The 18,228-nt window shown below is 39.5% G+C and overlaps 1 protein-coding gene across 1 annotated transcript in view; it reads right to left on the bottom strand.

Annotated features, from left to right (window-relative positions):
• Window positions 1-18,228, bottom strand: part of LOC127683721 (EGF-like and EMI domain-containing protein 1) — a 625,358-nt gene that overhangs the window by 92,243 nt on the left and 514,887 nt on the right. Inside the window, 1 exon segment of the mRNA XM_052180974.1 lies at window positions 2,698-2,820. Coding sequence (XP_052036934.1) covers window positions 2,698-2,820 — 123 coding nt within the window.

Below are 18,228 nucleotides of genomic sequence, written 5' to 3'. Positions count from 1 at the left end.
CAGTCATAGACTATCTTCATACCTCTCTGTGTGACCTTGTGATTCTGACAGAGGCTGATGCGCAGTGTTAGCCTGTATGTATATATGATGACAAAGCAATGCTCTTAACAGATGAGGTCCTTTTCTGGAAAGAAGCATCTGCAGTTCCTCGCGGGGTCAGCATCCTTACAGCAGCACAGATGTTTTAAAGCAGATGTGTGGTGGGCAGAATATACACAGCAAAGGGAGGAAGTTTGAGTACACTAAAGTTGTCAAATTCCAATGGGATATTGCTGTCCTCTTTTCTGTGAGTCTTTGGGTTTTATGACAAATGTCTGCTACAACCTCAGAGATCACTATGTCTTCTGCCAGATAAAAGTTTCGAGGGAAACTGGGACTAGTGGGATCGCATCAGTAAGCAACCTAAGCCCTTAAGTGGCTCAGGAAAGGGGATAGTAAACTCAAGGCTAGCTTTGGCTATATTACAAGAACTTGCTTCTAAACAGGAAATGAGCCAATTCAAAATTTGTGTATTGAGGAAAACTACCTTCCTACAGTCTAATCCCAAGAACATTGTGGGCCCTTTCTTACAGACTTCTTTTTGTACACATAAGGATAACATAGGTCCTGAAGGTTCTATCTCAACCTTTAAACAGAAGGCACTTTCAAAGTGAGTCTTCCAGACCCTTTCTCAACTTTGATGTGACTGTGCTGTCAAAGAACTTCCAAGACTTCCTGTGACCAAATTTCCTTGTATGTATGTGCTCAGCAAAGGCACGAAAACCTCTGTGACAGCACACTACTTCTGTCCAGCAGCTACTGTAGATGCCAGCCAAGGGGTTGGAGCCCTGACCTGTGTGGTCAAAGAGTTTACATTTGACATGAGATAAGTTCATTTGCTAGTTGTACGAAATTAATTGTATACAATGCTGAATTTCTGAATAGAAAGATCCACATATGTAGCAGCAATTCAATCACTGTCATCGTGCCTTCATGTATATGCAGTTTAAGGACTGGAAATGGGTAAGTTAAGCCATAATGTCCCAATTGAATAGACGATCAGTTTTGACCAAATGTCATTAACATAATAACCATGAAGGCAAAGAAGAGAAGAGTGGCTTGTTGGAGTAGCTAATGACTGCTGAGAGTTTAGTGAACTAATTGTAGCCCCAGCCTAAAGTCAGCAATGCCTGCTGCTTATTTCCTCCTTTCCCAATGACCTCCTCTTTCAGATTCATATAAACCACTAATTCAAAAAATAATTTTACATTAGAGAAAAAATTCACCAGCTTAACTTGTCCTTTCCCAACAAATTTCTCATTTGTGTGTCTCAATTTCATGCTGCCCCTGCTCAGCTGTCATTTGAAACTTTGGGCAGTGTTTTAAAGAGATGTTAGCAGCACAGGACCTAGGATTGGAAATGCCATTGATCCTGAAAAAAAAAAAAAAACGAACAAACAAACAAACAAAAAAACCGAGAGGAAGTTTTCTTTAAATAAATGTGCTGTGGCCACTGTCCTACTGTGTGTATTTTCCATGCCTACCATCATGCTGATCTGAGTTCCAGGATATTAGGGTCTGATTTCTATCTGTGTCTTCACCTGATTTTAAAAAGGCTCTCCTTGTCCCAATTCTTTTATTCTATTACACTTTCAAAACCTGCTTTCTCCCATCAGCATGAGAGTAAGGACTCCATTGCTCTTCTGCCTTAGCCTCCTCTCAGACACACCAGCAACAGCAAAATGCATGTATTGACACTAATACACTAATTGACAATGGTGGCTTATATCCCACGTTTCACATTATAAACTATATATAGTAGCATATAAAATACATTATATGCTACAAATAATATTACATAAGGATGACATGGTCAATAGAACTTATATAAAAAAGGAGTCATTTAACTGTTCTATACCAGGTGCTATGTTAATATAATGATTATTTTAAGCAGGGGTCTGAGGTAAATCTGGAATGTCAGGTGAGGATCAACACTTGGTGAAAACTGAAACACTTTTACTCAAATTATTTCAGTGAAAACAAGAAACACTGATAATGATACTAGGAACATGTTTTTAAAACTGTTTCTTTTCATTTACAAAAGTATTATTTATTTATTTATTTTGGGAAACCTATGAATTTGAAATCGTGTAAACAAAGAGATGAGTGATCACTTTATTGCTCCAAAATTACACTTAAGACATTTTGTCACACAATAAATATTCTGTAACCTATATTTAATATGTGTAGTCTTAAGTGTACTTGGGTAACTTCAACTTCTTTGGCATATAATTTATTATAATTCTGTTAATGACTAAGCTTTTGTCTTGAATTTATTTTTGACTATAGTTCTACATGAGAATTCCACAGCTAGTAATTATCATGGTTTAAAGTCCCCCATTATTTCAGTTTGTTATCATAGTTGTTACGTAAGTAACAGATAACGAATTTATAGCTCTCTAAATATGCCCAAAATTATACACTATAGAAATAATCACATATTTGGAAAATCAAGTTGTGCTTGCAAACATTAATTTCTGTATTTCCCTCTCCATCTTTGTCTAACTTTTAATAAGCAAAATGCCTTTTATATCCTACAAATGCCATCAGTATCTGTAGATATTTTTTACAATAGAGAAATTTTTCTCCTCTGCCCCTTGCACGGGCAGGTCGATTTTTATTGAAAATGGCTTCAAGCTGGCTCTAATATTTACTCACTTATGCAGGTACGTCCGTCAGCATGGCGTCTGTATCCTGTGTCACACGCACAGCGGAAGGTGCCCAGAGTGTTAATACAGCGCTGCTGACAGTCCCCATTCTCCACGGCACACTCATCCACGTCTACAGGAGGAAGACAGATGGCCGGATTGCAATGTCATTCCAATGTCAACTTCAGAGAAGTGGTACAAATATTTCTTTGATACACAGTGTGTGTTATATTGTACAAAAGCACCATCTCTGTTACCACAAATCTATGCTTGTTTGATTCATTTTTCTCTACCGTGTAAACAAGAAACTGTAGATGGATATGCTTTTCAGTTTTGGTTTTTGGGAAGATATTTGTTTGTTTGAACAGCAACCTCAAGTTTTATGATTGTCTCACAATTTTCTGTTCCTCACACACTGGCTAATTAGACAGCCCTGAGATAAAGATAGTTCTTGGGAAAGGAAAACTGGAGAACTGCAAGGAGCTACTCTGTCTGGAGCAGCATACACCAGTAGAGAAACGCCTGTCTTCGGATTGACCACACTGAATAAAGCCTGCAATAAAGTTAAGACCTTGAGTCTCCTTCTCATATGTTACAGTAGACATCAGAGCAAAGACAGATGGCTCAAATGAAACCATGGCTTAGTGTCCTCAGAAAAATACCAGTGCCCTGGATTCACTGGTTCGGCTTCCTAGCCAAAAGGCCGTTTTCTGGAACATCATGCTTTTATAAGAGGTTGCTCGTTCACTTTTAAGATAAAATGGAAAAGAGTCAAGAAAAATGCACAGTTACCTAAGGTTTATTATCAGCAACAAATGCCACTGGGATACACAAATATGATATTGATTTCTCATTGAAAAAAAATCGTTTTGTTTCCCGCACTTACAACTTGTTTTGCCTAGTGCAATTACTAATTACACATTTAAAATTACAAGAGGACCAATTTTAGGATGCCCATGAATAAAAAAAAAAAAAAAAACTAAACTGTCTGGTTTGGAGGTTTGTGTAAGTTTAAATCAGGGTGTGATAGTAGATGCCTGTAATCCCAGAGGTTTTTATTTTAAAGCACGAGAAATCTAAGTTCCAGGTTAATCTAGGCTATATAATGGAAGGGAGGGAAGGAGAGAGGAAGGACGGAAGGGAGAGAGGGAAGGAAGGAGAGAGGGAGGAAGGGGGAAGGAGGGAGGGAGGGAAAGAGAGAAGGAGGGAGGAAGGGAGGAAGGGAGGAAGGGAGGAAAGGAGGAAGGGAGGAAAGAACAGAGCATGGTAACAGACGTCCTTAGCTTGGGATATGGATGTGCAGGGAATAATCAGATTCTCATTGCTATGATACTCAAAGTGTCAGGAAAAGATTTCCATGTGAACAGTCTTTCCTAAACTATGAGTCACCGGCTGGACGAGTAGCTTAGGTATTTTTCCTAAGGCACAGAGAAAGCACACTAAGACGATAACCATCACCACACATCTCCACGTCCAGATCTCAGGGCTGGTAAGGAATATTGGACCAAAGGTAACAAAAAGGTTTTTTCTTACCAGGTATTGATTCTGTCTCTTCTGAAATAAAAGTGACACTATATTTTTCACGAGTCATTATATCTTTTCAAAAACTAAGAAATCCTCAATATCATCCTAATATTTTGAAAATAAATTTTATTTCAGAGATAAGAATTAACTGACATGTCAAATTCTAAGAGTTTTTATTATGGTCTGAGTCTGTGATAGCTTGCCCCTAGGGTTTTGTTTTGTTTTTTTTTCATATAAGTTGATGATAAAACAGAATTTTCTGTTGCCTATTCTTTGTGCAGAGATTTAATATTTATATAGATTAAGTTTTTGTCTTTCTCTCTTTAGGGCATTATTCTGCAGAGCTGCTTTATAATTCTGAATCTTAAGCCTCAAGTTCTAGGTTACACTTAGGTCTTTCATTTTGGACATACCAATAAGACACTTAATGCCCATCATACTTTCCATGATAAATTACTTGACACCTATCATGAATCATACAGTAACACTTTATATGTGTGTAGATAAATTGAAAGTCTTAAAATACATAAAAAAGGATAAATTATCCTTTCTTCTAGTGAAGGAAGACAGGTATACTCTATAACAGAGTAAACCTTCAGTTGATGTGATAGAGTATTAGACAATTTTTAATGACTTGTTTATTTTAATTTTATTTGCATGTATATAGCAATTTTTAATGATTTTTATTTTAATTTTGTATGCATGAGTATATTAGTTGTATGAAAGTTTGTGTGATAAACAGTGCCCACAGAAGAGGGCATCATATCCCTTGAAACTGGAGTTACAGAAGATTGCTAGATGCCATGTGGTGCTGGGACCTGGACCGCAGTCCTCTGTTAGAGAAGACAGTTCTCTTAAATCTTGAGCCATCTCTATAAACCCTAGACAACATTTTTTTAGCCATATATCTGGGGCTCTCATTTGCTATAAGAGAGAAACCACATAGATGCTGTGTGTATGAGAAAGATAACTTTAAAATAAAGTTTATTTTATAACTTCCCCATGACTTACTCACAAAGTTTTAGTATTTTCTTATCAAAGACACAGTTTATGAAACATTTTAAAAATTCATTATAAACAAACATACATATACACACATACAAACACACACACACACACAAACATACATACACACAAACATACATACACAACAAATAGCCCATGATCTTTGAGTCCCAAAATGCTGGAGATAATATTCTAGCTTTGGAACTTATCTCTGAGTCATACTTCCTGGAGACTGCTTCCTTACCATAAAGTATGGTGATGGGGAGTTCCTGTGTCCTGTGTTATGACTGACTGTGTTAATTTACTTGTTCATGCATGGTGTCCCAGGACAAATGGCTAATTCTTGACTTTATATGTAGATACCAAACAACAGGTCATTTTAGTAGAATTGACAACACAAGATCTTGAGGTGAGTCTGTGGGTTAGGAGGAGTGAGCAATAATTCAGAAGGATCTGTTTGGCTTTTGGAGAATAAACTGTCTGAATTTGGGGGCATTCATAGTAGCAGCAAATGCTGTATGCATTTATATCTGTTGACCTGGACAACATGGTTGGAAAATGAAATACAGTTGAGAAACAGCGCCTACTCCTCCTTTCATTAGGTGGGTAGTAGTGTGTTCCTTGTCTTGATTTGCCACATATCTTGGGCAGGTTGAAACATAGCAGCCTGTGTTCACACAGCAGCCAAGCAAACTTATTACAAGTTAAAAACTCAATCATTTGTGAAGTGCACCAAACATGAAGGTATTGCTTTGACTTTTTCCTTTATTATCCTCTTTTAGAAGATAGCAGGTTCGCTGATTGTTCCGACATTGTGAAATCAATAGTTCTGAAACCTGCACGCACAATAGAACCACTTGGCGTGCATTTTGAAATGTGAATGCCAAGGTTCCAACTTTAGTCTGATTTAATCGGTCTTATTATTAGGTCTGGGAAAGAAAACAATGTTAAAAAAGCACCCTAAGTGATTCTAATGTGCAGCCAGAGCCAGGATCACTCTGAGTAGTTAAAGCTTTAATTACCCAGAGATGTTGCTAAATGCAGATACTGATTCTCTAGGCCTGGGGCTTCAAGCTGAGATCCCCCCCCCCAAATACACAACTAGACCCAAGGTGATCTGGATGTAATTGGCTTGTGGGTCTTAGGAAGTAAGCACACGGATACTCATCTCATCATTGGATGATCATTGATGTGAAAGTCTGGCTCAGTCTCACAGTGATTTAACCAAATTAGACCAAACCCATTTGAATGTTTAAATCAGTGCACCAATCAGATTATAGGTATATATATGTATATATATTTGTGTATGCACATATAGACACACACATATAGACACATAGTACAATAATTGAAATTATCAAATATTTTATGCATCAGAAACCTTCAAAAATTGACTTCCAAAAGTGTCTATGGTGTCTCTCTAATAATCATAGTGAGAGAATGGCAGCATCATTTCTCATGAAATCCAATCCGCTTCTGTTACAGTATGAAGGAAACCTTAGATCTTTACTTCTGGAGTGTATGTTATTTAGGACAAATCTGAGCTGAGCTGTCACGATGCTAGACACTCATGCTGAGGCTACCTCAGGTGATTTTCCTTCCCTCCAGACTCTGCCCAACAGAGTTAAAAACCAGAAATGTCAATATTACATTAAAATGTTATTATCAAGTGTACTTCATGTGAAGAAACAATTTCTCACAAAATTCTCCGAGTTCTGTCTTCATATCGGTTGCCTACAGAAAGCCTTGGCCTTGGAATTGAAACCTCCGGACACTGCTGAGAACAGTGATAAAGTCATTAGGAATTTTTTTTCAGTATTATCACTGTGATATAGACCCTGGATATCATACTATAAAAGATTGTCAAAAACAATCAACTATGTCTGTTGTTTTTCCGTTTTAATATCCTTTCTGCTGGATTTACCCTCCAAACTATTTCCCCAGATGGTTACAGAATATAATAGCTTAAGAGACTTCACATTATTATCAAATGTACTTTGCACATAAAAGCTCTCTGAGAGAACAATGAGCAATTTTTGTTACTGTACAATTGAAATTGGTTCATGTCATTCTTTTGTTTAGACTGTGTGACCATTTACCTGAGAACCAAAGTAAAACAAATTAGCCTTCAACTTGCCCCATAATGTACTTTACTCAGAAAGGTGTTGATTGAAAATAAGCAGCCTTGGGGCTGGAGAGATGGCTCAGCAGCTCAGAGCATGTCACAGAAACCAGAGTTTGGTTCCCAGAACCCAGACTGGGTAGCACCTGGTAGCATGTGACTCCAGTTCACAAGGATCTGAAACCCTCTCCTAGCCTCCAGCATCCCACACACATGGTGTACACAGACCATGTCACACAGTACACATAAATAAAAATAAAAGTACAACTGTTTACTTAAAAGAAAGATAAGCGCCATCTTTTCTCTGCAGGTTGCTTTATAGAGAAGTGTTGGGTTCAGGTGTGAAAATGGATGTTGTACACTGGCCTTGTGGGTCGTCGGTGGCAATCATTCCACATAGTGAAGAGGCTCTTGATTGTAATTCTTCAGTGTGTGATGGGAAAAACTCCAGAAGGCAATCGTATGGTATACACAATCCATAAAGAAACTAGGAATGAGTTGATGAATGGATGGATGCTTGGATTAAGTCCTATCATGAAATATTACATGCCACCTATATTTGCCAATGGATATTTAAGAACGTGAACCATTGTCTCTGTTTCCTCTTTTCCCTCTTGCAAGAGATTTTAAAACTTATTGCTATTAGAGTATGCATGTGCAGATGCACATATTACAACATGATCATGCCGGTCAGAGAGCCACTTGTGCAGGTGTTTCTCAGCTTCTGCCCTTAGGTGGATTTTGTTTTTTTTGCTTTATTTTAATATTTTTGTCTTTGTATTTCTTTTGATTTTTTTGAGTGAGAGCAAGTGTGTGTGTGTGTGTGTGTGTGTGTGTGTGTGTAAGAGAGAGAGAGAGAGAGAGAGAGAGAGAGAGAGAGAGAGAGAGAGAGAGAGAGAAAGAGAAAGAGAGAGAGAGAGAGAGAATATGAAGTTGGGTGGGTAAGAAAGTTGCTAGGACCTGGGCAGTGGAAATTGAAAAAAAAGGTTCAAAGTGCACTCTCTGAAAAAAAAAAGGTATCAACAACAACAATAAAAAGAAACAAAGTACAAAATAATTCCTAAATGTGCTGATGAACAAACTTAAACCACACCTGCAGTAATGTTGAGTGCCTGCCTGCTTGGCAGACATAAGTTTCTATTTACATTTGTAATAACCTTCAGAAAACCCTTTGGAGGGCTTCACCATTGCTGTTTCAAAGAAGCTATGTGGTTTATGAGAGATTGAGCAATCCCCTTTCACATTCAGGTAGACTTTATTTGACATAGGACTATCACTGGATTCTGTTTTACCTGTGACTCTCCTTAGGAATGAATCTCCTGGACCCCAAGGAGGTGCAATGGGCAGAACACTGCCTGAAATCACCCCTGCCTGGGCTCAGGGTGCCAGGCAGGCAGACCATGCCAGGGACAACTCTCAGTACATTATCTGGTAGCCCTGGGTGGGCAGAGCAAGCCCAAGATGACTTTCAACCTAACACCTTGAATCCCCAGCAGGCAGAGGAAGCCTGAGCTGAGACCCACCTTGGTACCATGCAGACTCAGGTGGGCAGACTACACTCAAAATGATCCCTTGCTTGGTGGCACACAGCAGGGATGGAGCATAGCACTCCTGTGGTGACCCCAGAAACCCAGAGGCCCTGGATGACGCTAAGATGAGTGAGTAAGTGGTGAAGAGATGGGAGAGAAAAGGAAGCAGAAGAACGTGTGGACAATGAAGAGAGGTAGAGCTGGAGATGCAAGGGTAGTGAGGAAAAAGCTCATGTGAATAACCAACTGTGTGACCTAAGGGTCCTGGCCTATGCTGCCACAGAGGGCCCTGTTTGGGTCTATGGCCCTGTAACAGCATTGTGGGCCTGTTACCACCACAGGTCAGGCACAGGTCCCTGATCTGGGCTGTCACCTAAGATTATGCTAATCTCCGAGTGCTGTGAAGTGATGATGGCCTTGCCCGCAACCTGGGCATTGCAGGTGAGCTCGTCCTGAAGCCATAAGAGTTTATGAGCTCTCCCTGCCAGCTGCAGTTCTCAGAAGAGAGGGCTTCACACCTCCCTCAAGAAGCACAGTAGAACTAGCCCTGGTTGCAGCAGGCCATGAAAGTGTGAGCAAGAGAGAGCTGGCCTTGCCACTCATCTGCTGTGTGGTGGCATAAGCTAGGGACAGATGGCTGCATCCCCACCTCTGTGGCAAGTGTGGGAGCTGGCCTTGGGTCGTGAGAACAGGAAAATGGGCCATGGCTCTCAGCAGTTGCAGCAGTTGGGAGAGTGGGCCTTGTCCCTTGCCTAGGCTGCACATTATATGGCTGGCCCTGCTGGCATGGGCATAGGTGAACTGGCCTCAAGGGCATCAGAGCTTGCCCTGGAGGTATGCCTGTGGGAAAGCTGGTAAGCTGACCAGCTCAGCAAACATGCAGGCCCAGATCCAGGGGTTTGAGTTGACCCCCAAGAACATGTACTTCATCTGTGGACTTCTGGAGTACCTGGTTCTACAGATCACCATGGCATATGGGAACAACAGGATACCTAGAGGAGTCCTAATAAGGATCCAGTATTGATAATGTGTCAGAAGCCAGAGGCCTTGAACCAGACCAATGAGTGACTCATTACAATGAATAAGGAAGAAATAGGGACAAGAGGATATATGGTGGGACAGACAGCTTCCATAACAAGACCTTTTTCTTTTGGTCAGGAGGTTACAAGGATGGAAGCAGGTACAATGGACAGGGAGATGAGTGGGATTGGCGTGCATGATGTGAAATCCAGAAAGAATCAGTAAAGAGTTAAATAAAAACAATAAAGTTGATGTGCAAAGATTTAAATTGTGATGTTATCAAACTTTTTATATTTTCTCAAATGGTTAAATTGATTGCATATTATTTAGGAACTACTTTGTTGTACTACATTTCAGAAGACATTTCATGTTAAACAATCTGATGAGACTTTTGGCATTTGAAAGCAAGAATGAAGAACTTTAGGTGTGATCCTATCAGCATAAAGTTTAACATAAAGATTAGCAATCTTGCATCATACATGGTCTCCTGCTTGTTCCACTGTACAGAGATAAGCTAACTTCTCAGTAGCTTCTATGAATTAAGCTATAGTAAAGATGCAACCAATGGGTGGGGCAGCGTTGAATGACTCACAGAGAACCAGAGATGGAGCCTGTGGTGGTTTGAATGAGTGGCCTCCATAGGTGCCTGCGTTTGAAAGCTTGGGCCCAGTTTGTGGAACTGTTTGGGAAGATTGGGAGATGTGGCCTTGTTGGATTATGTGTGTCCAGTGTCTCACTCTGCAGATTAGGATGTAAAACTCTCAGCTAGTACTCAAGCATTGTCTGTTTGCTTCCTGGCATGATGATCATAGACCAATTCCCTAAAGCTATTAACAAGCTGCCAGTTAAAAGTGTTCTTTCATAAGAGTTGCTTTGGTCATGATGTCTCTTCATGGCAAGAGAACAATAACTAAGACAGAGCCTAAAGTCACCTGTATCTCCAACTGATCAGTTAAGTGTTCAGTGACCCCTGTCACACTTTGAGCATATGATGCATGTTAATTTCTTGTTTATAAACAAAAGTACTTTGAAATACACACGTTATCCCATGAGTGAGTAGGAGGAAGTCACCAGTTTAGACAGCATCTACTTGTAAAACAATGACTTTCAAAAGTCCACACTGGGTCCAGTGTCTCTCTCTTTGCTTGCTGCCTGCAGATTAGGATGTAAAACTCCCAGCTACTGCTCAAGCACTGTCTGTTTGAGTCAACTAACCTGGACCAATCAAGGCTGACAGAAACTGAACCACAAACCAGAAAGCACACATGGGACCTAGGCCTACTGCACGTATGTAACAGATGTGCAGACTGGTCTTCATGTGGGACCCCTAACAATTAGAGTGGAGGCTTTCTTTGACTCTGAGACCTACCTTTGGACCCCTTTCCCCTAACTGGGCTGCCTATCTTCAGTAGATGTACCTAGTCTTTCTGCAGCTTCATATGCCAAGGTAGGTAGATACCCATGGAAGGCTGCCTCTTCTCTGCAGAGAGAGGGAAGGGGAGACAAGGGGAGGAGAGGTGGGAGGGAGAGACTGGGAGGAGAAGAGGAAGGGGAAGTGGGGAAACTGCAATGGGGATATAAAGTTATTACTTAATTAATTAATGAGAAAAAAAGATGTGTTGTCTCTCTGCTCATTAAGATGGTGTTTTAGTCAGCGTTTCCATTGCTGTGAAGAGATAACATGACCAAAGCAACTCTTATAAGGACAACATTTAATTGGACCTAGCTTACAGGTTCAGAGGTTCAAGATATTATCATCAAAGTGGGAAGCATGGCAGCATGTAGACAGACATGGTGCTGGAAAAGGAGCTGAGAGTTCTACTTCTTGTTCTGAAGGCAAACAGGAGAAATTCTGGCTTCCAGGCAACTAGGAGGAGGGTCTTAAAGTCCACCCCCACAGTGATACACTTCCTCCAACAAGGCCACACCTACTTCAACAGGGCTACACCTCCTAATAGTGCCATACTGGGCCAACCATATTCTAAGCACCATAGATGGTTAACCATAGGTTCACCACAGGTATGGAATTTGCACTTACTACTCAAATGACTTATTGGAAAAATTGTATTTCATCAAGACATTTCTGATGCATATGCTTGGTATCATGTCATACAATGTTAGTACTGAGGTAACAGGTATGAGGAGCTTGAGCTAGGTGCCAGCTTGGCCTAAATAGTGAATTTGAGGCTATCCTGGATATCAGAGCTATCCAGCTATTTTATTTATTGTTTAAATAAAATAAAATAAGTAAGAATATAAATATCTAGTGATATTTGAGTATTTGTGGCAAACTTGGTTCATTCTGTATAAGAAGTGCTAAGAACTTGTCACGTATATAAAGTCCATGTATATGGCACTGTGAGCGTTGATCAAACTACCACTAGAAGAGTTTTCTACTAGCCTCTGTACATAATTCTCCTGAGTTCCAGCCCCATCATCTGCTCTTTATGATTAGTTTCTTCTCTCCTTGGGAGCACAAGCCATGGTACATTAATGTGCATATCCTCACTATTATGAAGGCTGATAATATATGAATAAATTTAAGGGAACTCTTAACTTCATCTTCCCTGTCCTTGTTATCAAAAAGGTTGTTCATTATGGCCAGTGGTGGTGCATGCGTTTAATCCCAGTACTTGAGAGGCAGGGACAGGCAGATCTCTGAGTTTGAGGCCAGCCTGGTTTACAGAGTGAGTTCCAGGACAGCCAGGGCTACACAGGGAAACTGTTTTTCAAAAAACAAACAAACAGAAACAAAACAAAACAAAACAAAACAAATAAAAAATGGTTTCTCAATTCCTGGCTAGGGGGTTCACTAAACAATAAAAATGGGATATTTTAGAAAAAGAAAAAAGAAAAAATTTAGGAAAGACACAAATAAGACCTTTCAGAGCAACAAAATCAGCACAAGGAGTAATGCACAGGGATTTGTTTCTTCGTGTTATGGATAGAAACATCTGCACTTTCATAGAAAATGCAATAGTTCAGGAAAGAAAGGGTTAGAGTAGAAAAGGGTTATGTTAGACACATTACTGAGACTTGACCCTGGAGGGCCATTTTGATGACATGCTTGGAGATGATGGCCTGACTCCATACATGATGGACAACAGCAAGGGAAAGAGTGAAGAGGCAGAAAGCTGAGTCCAGAGTTGCCCGTCAATCACGAGAGTCAAAATACATACGGACGTTAACAAAGAGCTGACCTAAGCTACTACACGTAGACATAGAGAGATGTAGGCAGATACAAAAAGATGTAAAGAGAGGACATGAATGCGACGTAGCTGTTAAGTGGATTTGATGGAGGGGATCGGGTTAAGGTCAATCGCCTTGAGCAATCCGATGGATGGATACGGCAGCCACTGAAATAGCACAATAAGAAAACTTTCCATATTAACAGGATAGTTCATTTTGAACATAAATGATTTGATGCCCAAGTGAGACAGGAAATAAAGGATATCTACCAAGCATCTGAGAATGTGGATTAAGATTGAGAGACAAATAGGAGCTGAGTTTTCCTGCTACCATCTATTGATATGTGTAGGCCTTGGAAAACCATCCTTGACAGTTACCATCACCCACATCCAATTTAATCCTACATTTCACTGTAGCAGACTTATTTTCCATTACATGTCAAATCTATTTCTTTCAAGTCATCACTGTCTTGCTAATTTAACCTTCACGGATGATTGGAATGCTCTAATAAATTCTTCCACAGACTTTCTTCCTAATGCACCACACTGTAGTTTGGAAAATAAAAAAAAAAAAAAAAAAACAAATCAAAAAAAGTGGTCAACTCCTGAATACCCTTACTTCTGCCAGATCAGTGCTTTAAGTCCCATTAGTGTTCTCTTACCTAACTTTCCCTTACGTGACATCATGATTTTCAATTCATTCTTTAGACATCCAACTGTAACATTACTTTTAAATGTCTTCTTTCAGAGTTATTAACTCATAGGTCCACACAGATTCCATCATGTGCACATTTGTTTAATTTCCATGTTGGCTTCATTAGATACTAACACTATGAAGGAAGAGTTCTGTTAGTTTATGTTCATAACAATTATCCTATTTTTTGACACACATAATTCTCTAAATTTTTGATAAATGAGAATGCATTGGATTAGCTACATACAGATAATTCAGACCACAGGAGCAGGTAACCTTACTAAGAACAATCAAATTAACTAAAGCCAGATGGGATTCTCTCCTTAGAAAGCACAAATGAATACTATCACTTAAAGTAGGCTGAGAAAGGAAGACAGAGTGACAGATCCTAGTTACCCTGGCCTGTCAGCATTACATATCCCAGAGTCATCTCAGAGGAAAGCCTCAATTAAGCAACTGTCTACGTCATATTGGCCAGTGATCACACCTGGGGGACAATCTTGTCCTCTGGAAGGTGTTTCTATGCCCATTTGTTTTGCAGATAGGTAATGTCTGTGTGTTTGTTCATTTGTTTGTCTGTTTGAGATAGAGTCTCACCTTGGCTGACCTAGGAAATCACTTCTAGACCAGGGTGGCTTTATAGAAATTTGAGTGTCTCTGATTTCCAAGTGTTAGGGTTAAAGGAGTACACTAACATGTCCCCAGAGACTGAGAAATCTTAAATTTAAGTCCAAGTGGACAGTTGATATTAGCTGATTTAATCTCTATGGTTGAAATAAAAATAAGGTAAAAGGATCAATTGTTAGACACTTATGTATCGATATATTCAGTGATTTAGTTAAAGTACTCCTGGTACTGCCTATTTGCCAAACCTGATTTCACTTGCTACCTGGAACAAAAGAACCTGGAGAAAGAGCTGAGACAAGGGACTGTTGCTCTCAACAACCAGCTGACTGCTCTGTGAGCGTCTGTTATTCTGCTTGCTTGTCTCCCAACCTTGCGATTTTAGAACATACAATGGGAATACAAAGTGTCCCTGCGATGACAACCTTTCAGGACCTGTCCTGGCTTCCACCCACTAGTGACATCACTCCCTCTCTCAGTGGTTTTGGGGAACTTATTCCAGAAAGATTCCCACAGCACACTGCTGCATAGCTGTGCTTTCTCCATCAGAGGAAGAGTCTTTGAAAACATACAAATGCCATAAATGAGATAAATAAAAACACAAAAGATGCATAAGATTTGATTAATTTAATCATTTAGTAACTTTGGCATCTTTTATCATTTGTTCTTCACCATGAGAAGCTAGTGTGGGCTAATAACTTACATTTCCTCTTTGATGGAATGGCTGCTTATACTTTCACTTATAATTGAATTCATTCTTATGTTCTTTCTCTACATCTTTTTTATCTGATATTTATAAATACTAAACGCTGGATTTTAAAATTTACTTTTCCTTTGTTCTATTTCTTTCTTCCCCCTTCAATGAAATCTCCAAAAAGATCAATTTAATTGAAAGTGCACCTTTAACTATCTAGGACTTAAGCATTTAATTAGAAATCCATTAAAATAATTGTATTCGCTTTTAAAGTAGTCACGTACCCTGTAGTTAAAAGTGACTTCTATTATTATAAAATAGCTCATATATAATCTGATGCTATACTGCTTTGAATTATCTCAGAAATATTAGCACTTTCGAATTAAGGGTAAGTCTCCTGGATGCCATAGCTTAAAGGTAACACTTGCAAAAATTAACATGCTGGTTATATTTAAATATACCAACTAAGTACCACCAGGTTAGCTTTCTCATTTCCTCTATTAATATCAGACAAATAAACTAAGAGAAAAAACTTACCAATCATCTCCCCTCAAAACTTAAGAAAGTTATAAAAATGTTAGCTCTAAAATTTAGTAAAGACTGACTACATGGCATCTATTTTAAAGCAACTGAATGAACACTAAACTGTTTAAGTCAGTGAGCAAAGACTGAGCTGCTTCTCTAGGCCAAACTATTGAGCTTTTCTGCTTTTTGGAAGTTTTAACACATTAAGACCTAGAATTCATCCCAGCTGGACCCCAGGCTCTGGTGTGTTACCATCTCAGGGGTTGGTACAACTTCCATTCTATCTTTCACTCTGTTATTCACCGCATTCCTCAAAGCTCACCCTTTCCTCACTAACTCACCAACACCCAGACCTCCGTGATCTCCAGAATCCTTTCCCTTGAAGCCTACCCTTATCTGCTGTGCCACTTCCAAATGATGTCTACACTGCTTTCATCAGTGCCTACTTAGCATTGGCCAAGCAGTCGGCATAGGACCACACTCCTTTCAGAGGCCCCTCTATGTGCTTCATTATTTTAAACTGGAAAAAGAGAAAAAGCTCTCAGGTTAAAGAAAATGTTGTTGTATTTAAATAAAGACTGTGCTGGCTATTCTTGCTTATCAATTTGACTACATCTGGAATGAACTAAGACTCAAGCTCCTGGTAACACCTAGGAGGTATTTTTCTTGATTGGATCATTTGAGGTCAAAGATCCACCCTGAGTATCAGCCACACATTCTGGTAGCAGTCTTTATAGAAGAAGGAAGCTTTTGTTTTTTTGCCTGTTTGTCTTCACTCTTGGTTGCTGGCAAGTTTATTCACTGGTGTTAGAGCTTATCTCTTCATGATTTCAAGATAGCCTGAAAATCGGCTAAGACAGCGTTGTGGCCTGAATAACTATTGGATTCTTGGCCTTTCCATCAAGAAACAGCCCTTGTTGGACTAGTTAGACCACAGAATGTAAGCAACTCCAATAATCCCCATAAATAAATAAATAAATAAATAAATAAATAAATGTATATATATATATACACACACACATATATATCATGATCTATGTGTATTATATGTGTATGTGTGTATATATATATTTCATTCTATCAATTCTATTCCTCCAGCAATCACTCCTTGTAGGTCATTACCCCTTTGCAGGTCACATATCAGATGTTAGTAGCTTTTTAATAAGTGTTTGCAGCAGTTTTCCTCTTAACCCAGGTAGCTCCCAAATACTTGAGACTGGACTAGTACATTTATTTCACAAGCTTTAAAGGCATAACAACTGAGCAGTATTACTCTATTTTAATTCTCTAAGCTAGTCTGGCCACCTTCCAGTTTAAATCCCAGTGATCCTTGTATATTAGTACTGATCTGGCTCTCTGGGCTCTCGGTTCTTTTTCATGGGATCTCCAGGACTCTCCCCACGGCACATCCTCAGTCCTCCTCTCTCTTTCCCCCTCCCATGACTGGGTAGAATTCCAGCCCTATTCTTTCCCCTGTTCAGGCATTGGATGATCAGCTTCTTGACCAATCAGGGAATAATTGGGGAACAATATTTGCATAATATTTAACATTTGAATAATGCAAGGATAATCTTTACACAGTGTGCAATAACATCACACTTAAAATCATATATCCTGCATTTCAGATATTTACATTATGATTCATAACAGTAACAAAAGTATACTTATGAAGTAGAAATAAAAAAAAAGTTATGTTTGTAGAGTCACAACATGAGGAATTGGGTCAAAGAGTTGCACCATAAGGAAGATGGGGAATCATTGTTCTAAAGAACCCTGAGTAATACAAAGATAGACAAAGATGAATATTGTGATTTTCTTTTGCTATGGAGAAATCAAGTTGAAGGCACAGAAGCATTCAGAGGTTGACCATATCATAATGTGGCTGTGCCACTCACTACTCTGTTCTCCCAGAGGGACAGAGTACAGCACAATTGAACCAGATGCCATTATTCTGCTTATGTTGATCCTGCATTAAATTATGCAGGGTGCAGGATGGGTATTCTTAATGTTATATTAGAAACACACACATAGACACACACACATAGACACACAGGCACACATACACATACACACACACACACACACACACACACACACACACATTCCTAAACTCAAGGACAAGTAGTCATGGAAACTCCAAAGGCTGCAACTTAGTTCATTTAGAAGGACCCCATGCCTAGTTCTCAGTCCCTCATGGTTACTACCTTGAAATTTCCAATTAGAAAATGAAGTAGGTGAGGGACCTTGTGTCGGCTTTCTTCTCCATGTTGGCCATTTGTTCATGGTGGCTGCTTTTGTTACTGTTATTGGTCTCAGAGTCCTGGCCCCAGCAGCCCTGACTGAACACTATATGTCTAGCCATCCACCCTCTATAGACTCAATTAAAGATGCAAAGCAATAGTGAAAAACAGAAGATTTACTCAAAGTGGCCATGTCAAGAAGAGGAACAAAGAGGTTCATAGATATCCCCATACACAAGCCCACCTATGGAGCTCTAAAGCAAGGCTTAGATTTAAATAGAGGGTAGGAGTTATGTAGAATTACTCAAGGTGAATAAGCTCCAGTCCTTCTTGCTCATTATCAGGAGGGTGAAGAAGGTTCTTCATGGTAAGGCAG

This window comes from Apodemus sylvaticus, chromosome 4, assembly GCF_947179515.1.
Source record: "Apodemus sylvaticus chromosome 4, mApoSyl1.1, whole genome shotgun sequence".
NCBI classification, from domain to species: Eukaryota; Metazoa; Chordata; class Mammalia; order Rodentia; family Muridae; genus Apodemus; species Apodemus sylvaticus.
The sequence above is the reverse complement of the archived record's forward strand: the minus strand, read 5'-3'. Positions and strand labels throughout refer to the sequence as shown.